The sequence below is a fragment of the Echinops telfairi genome, unplaced genomic scaffold, assembly GCF_000313985.2.
Source record: "Echinops telfairi isolate 266 unplaced genomic scaffold, ASM31398v2 ScPeMD7_11;HRSCAF=52, whole genome shotgun sequence".
Taxonomy (NCBI): Eukaryota; Metazoa; Chordata; class Mammalia; order Afrosoricida; family Tenrecidae; genus Echinops; species Echinops telfairi.
The window spans coordinates 7,336,480-7,341,181 of NW_022103908.1; the positions used below are offsets into that span (position 1 = coordinate 7,336,480).

Sequence of the window (4,702 nt, forward strand, 5' to 3'; positions counted from 1 at the left end):
TGTCCAAGGGTAGCCCCTTGAGGGAGCCACAGATGCACAAGAGAATTTAAATCCACTCAGGAGATAAAATGTGTACTCGCCAAATAGTTACGTGGCAACCCATAGCAACATCTGGTTAAATACGTACTGGATGTAGCTTGCGTTTTATTAAGTTCAGCGGGGGTGGGGGGAAGGTGTTTGGAAACCTGGGAAAGGTGTGGGAGATTTGATGGCTGAATCGCAAATCAGAAGGGTTGTGATGAGTCAGGAAGGTCTTAGAGTTGGGGGGAGAGTAAAGAACGGCAGGTGGACAAAATAAAGGTGGCTGGGACAGAGTGGGAGCATGAGTTTGATACCAACTGAAGACGTGTGCTGGGTGGATAAGTAATGAATATGATGGGAGCAGAATGGTTGATAACTTAAGCGTCAAGCCAAAGAACGTGACTTTAACCTCTCAGTGTATTTTAGCCGTGCTTGACCAATGGGGAAGCCTTCGTGAGGAAAGGCTAAGGGGAGAAAAGGAAGTGAGATCAACTAAAAGACGTGGACAGAAATGTGGTTGAGGGTGAAACGTGCTGTCTAGGCTGGGTTCTTGAGTAAAGCCAAACCAGTAGAGTGAGTGAGTGAGTGAGTGAGTGAGTGAGAGAGACAGAGAGTGAGACTCATTTCAACTACATGGCTTCCGTTGTTGTAGGGTCTAGAAAGTTCCAAATCTGTGTATCAGGCATCAGAATGGATAGTCTTCACGTAGGTGGTTGTAGGGGCTGGTGATCCCACAGTCCATAGATCTGAGGACAGGCCATGCGTGGGCTCATGGGGCTGCACAAGCTGGGGAATCTAGGAATGAGCAGGCCAGAGGATGATGAGCCGGATGCAGAGTCTAGAGCAGGGGTCCTCAAGCTACAGCCCGCGGCCCACATGCGGCCCGCCGGGTGTTTTTGCTGTCACTGCCTGTCCTGCTTAGCAGCTGACTCATCCAGTGTGCATAATGAATTTGTTCATAGTTTTTTAAACTATAGTCTGGCCCTCCAGCAGTCTGAGGGACAGTGAACTGGCCCCCTGTTTAAAAATTTTGAGGACCCCTGGTCTAGAGCAAGCAAGACACTTGCGACCATGTGCTCACTTGTAGGCAAGTCACACCTAGAAAACTCCCTTTCCATCACTAAGAGGGCGGCTCAAGTAAGGTTGTTGGGAATGGAGTCACACCTTCTTGTAAAGGTGTGACTCATGATAAAGTCATGCTCATCCAGCCTCATTAAAGCATCCTTGTTTGGGTGCATAACACATAAATTAGGAGACAACTACATCCGGTCACAAAGGCGTAGGATAATTGTATCAGATCACCTAATGGAGACAACCACCCGAACCTGGGAATCATGATCTAGCAAGTTGACACACAGCTTGAGCCACTCCATTGGCTTAGAGTAAAACTCACAGTAAAACACTTTGCCACCAAGACTCTTGTGTCAGGTCTGCCTGCTGCTAAAATGAAAAACAAACAAACAAAAAGAACAGAGTCTTCAAAATGTTTGAATTGGGGATCTCTTTTTAATTTTTCTTTCAAACAGGTAGCACATGCTAAAATCCAGACCTTAGAATCAAACCTGGAAAATCTTTTGACCAGAGAGACCAAAATGAAGTCTTTAATCCGGACCCTGGAACAGGAGAAAATGGCCTATCAGAAGACAGTGGAGCAAATCCGCAAGCTGCTGCCAGCAGATGCGCTGGCCAGTTGTGAGGTGCTGCTGAGAGACCTCAACTTCAACCCTAACAACAAAGCCAAGACGGGAATTAAGCCATAATTAAGAAGTGTCCCCGCCGGAGTGAGCGCTATGGAGCACACGGTGGAAAGGGAGAGGCTGGGTGCTGCTGGCTGAGCGCTGGACCCCAAAGCTGATGGACCTCCTCCAAGCCTGCTGAGCACCGCACCCCAGCCCGCAGACTCCTGTCCTCCCGGAGGCCGCAGACTCACAGCATTGTACAGACGCAGCTACCTGGGAGTGGGGGTGGCGGTATTAACAGCTATGTACATATATTCAAAAAGTACATAAAGGGTTCATGCTTTATAAGTGAAAGAGCAGATGTATATTTAGAGCTTTTTTTTTGTAGTCAGAACTTCTAGACACACATCAGATCTTTTTCTTTTTGGTTCTTTCTTGTGAGACAAAACTAGAGCCTCTTTGTATTATTGAATTATACTTGAAAAAAAAAAAGTATTTTTTCTCTCCAAAGAACAGCGGCACGCTTCACTCAGTAGTGGAGACAGGCAGTGGGGAACATGCCCTGCCTTTATGTGTACCTGTCCTGTGCTCTGACGAGGACCTCGGCTGCCTGGCAGTCACACTCCTCTGGGAATTTCAGGAAGGACCGCCGGGAGCCTGGCTCCCCTGCTTGCCTCTTGCCAATTAGCATGCTGCAGACCCACATGCATTTGGAATCTGGGGAGTCTTTCCATAAGGGCGTGTGGGAGGAGATGCCAAGGCACACAGCCTGAGTTCAAGGCCAGCGTTCCTACTTTGCTAGCAAATTCTACTAGCCTTATTCCTCAAACCCAAATAATCAGGCCTAAAACATTTCATTTAGGAGCCCAGTCGCCAAGGTTCTCCTTCTGCCTTCCACAAAGCATGAGAAAATGTTGTCATTATGCTTGGATTTCTAATGATGACACGCCTTTTATTGTTGTCTCTCTGTGTGTGTCCCCTGCCCCTGGCCAATGGAAAGGGGTCACTGAGCTCTCACTAAATTTCCTGTTGATGTGAAAATGTCCAGCAACTGTGAAGTGTTGAAGAGCAAACTCTGTCGAACTCTTGTTGGAAGAGAAAGGGAGAGGCGCTGAGCTCGGGTGAAGCCTGAGATTCAGCATTTAGTTTCCCCCGACCTTCAGGCCCCAGGGAGCCAACTAGAGGCCTTTCACGCACACTGGCTGGGTGGAAGGATCGCGCTTATGGAAGTGCACATACGGCGATCTCTTTTCTAGATGAGTCCGTCACCGTGCCTCTGCAAGCCGATGTTCCTTTTCTCCCCACCCCCCCCCTTTTTTTGCCTTTCCAAACAATTCTTATCATCCCTGCATTTTTGCAGCACCTGTATTATTACAGGTGGACTATTTGAATGAGAATTTCTTCCTAGGGAGTTTGTCCTACAACAAGTTGAAATTTATTAGAGTGGGCAAGTGAAACCCCCAGACACGCGGAAAACCCAAAACCACCTTGAAACTGTTGCTCAGCGTGCATGTCGTGAATCTTGTGACAAGGACCAGGCCCTCTAAGGCAGGCTGGTTTTGTCATCCTTTAAAAAAAAATTAAGATAGTAAAGTCTTAGTTAATGTAACATCTAGGTTCTAGTTCAATAACAAGAAAATGCTGATTCTAGGTACCTCATTCAATCGGGGCCCCCAGAATTATTTGTTGATACCATTTCCTGAGTTTTTCTCCATTTGTAGAAGGCTTGTTTCTTCCCTACCAGGACTCTAACCGTATCATACAGTTGCTGTCGGGTGATGATAATTGCCTTTGGTGTGTGGTGTACCGGTGGTGGTTAAGGAATCTCCCAGCTCGGCAAAGACACCTGTTTCTCTCTGTTGCTGAGTTTAAAGTAAACTTTGTACTGGAATATTTAGAGTCAGCATTATGAGTTGCACAATCATGTTCAGGGATGGATGTTAACTTGGCTACAATATTTTCTTTTGAAAATGAATTTTCTTTTTTTTTTTCTGTGATTTTTTTCAAAAAAAGTGTTGCACCAATTGCCCTTCATGCATTGTTAAACTCTTCATGAGGTTAATATAACATTGAGTTTATTTCCAATAAATATATTGCTGCCATTTCCTTGGCTTACTGGTTTCATTTTTTTATTTGCTAGAAGGAGGGGAGATGTTTTGATCAAAGACTTTTACGGGATGTGTTAGAGTTGGATTGTTGCTCAGAGATAATTCGTCATAAAGGAATCTGAGACAATGGAAATCATTGTAAGAGAACTTTTATAAAACGAGAGAGCAACCACACAGATAAATTGCCTTCTGACCCCTGATGGATGACAAGGAAGAGAGAGAAGACTGCTTCAAATTGAATTGGCTCCCATCTAAGTAAGAATTCAATCCTGACGGTGCCTCCGGCCCAGGCATCATTTTGTTCTGTTGTACATAAGGACACTCGGACTTGGAGCTAAATCAATGGCAAACATCACTCGCACCAATTAGGATCAAAGATGCTTGTTACTGGTAGATATGATACAAGTGTGCTTACATACATGTATCTTTCAGAATATCTTTAAGTATGTTTGTGATCAAAAGGGTTCTAGAGCATCATTGCTTTTGCCTTCTGAAAGGTTGTAGCCTCAACAACTCTATGAAGCGGATCTACTCTGCACACCAAGGGGAGTTGCCATCCACTTAAAGGCAACTAACAATCCTAACCCTGTATAGTAATGAAAGGTTTTGAGAAAAGCCATGTCGGTTATCCATGTTGACTTACCCCTTTCCTCGCTGTTTGACCAGGTCTTTTTCACCCTTACTCGATTGTTGGCACTAGGTGCTCTCCAGTTGGTTCAGACTCAGAGTGACCCCCCCTCCCAAGTATAACAGAATGAAGCACAACCCAATCCTGTACCAACCTCACCAGTGTTGGAATCCATTGTGTTGCCACCATTGGGCCCATCCATTTCCTCGATCCAAAGGACGTGAGACGAAGTCTCACCAACCTTTGTTCAAGGGAGCATTCTGGTA

General features: G+C 45.6%; 1 protein-coding gene across 1 annotated transcript in view; it reads left to right on the forward strand.

Annotated features, from left to right (window-relative positions):
* The window catches only part of TBC1D4 (TBC1 domain family member 4), a 60,664-nt gene extending 56,862 nt beyond the window's left edge, over positions 1–3,802 (forward strand). The window contains exon 13 of the mRNA XM_045287072.1: positions 1,548–3,802. Within this exon, the coding sequence (XP_045143007.1) occupies positions 1,548–1,781 (234 nt within the window). The 3' untranslated portion in view covers positions 1,782–3,802. The remainder of the gene's footprint in view (positions 1–1,547) is intronic.
* The last annotated feature ends 900 nt before the right edge of the window (positions 3,803–4,702 follow it).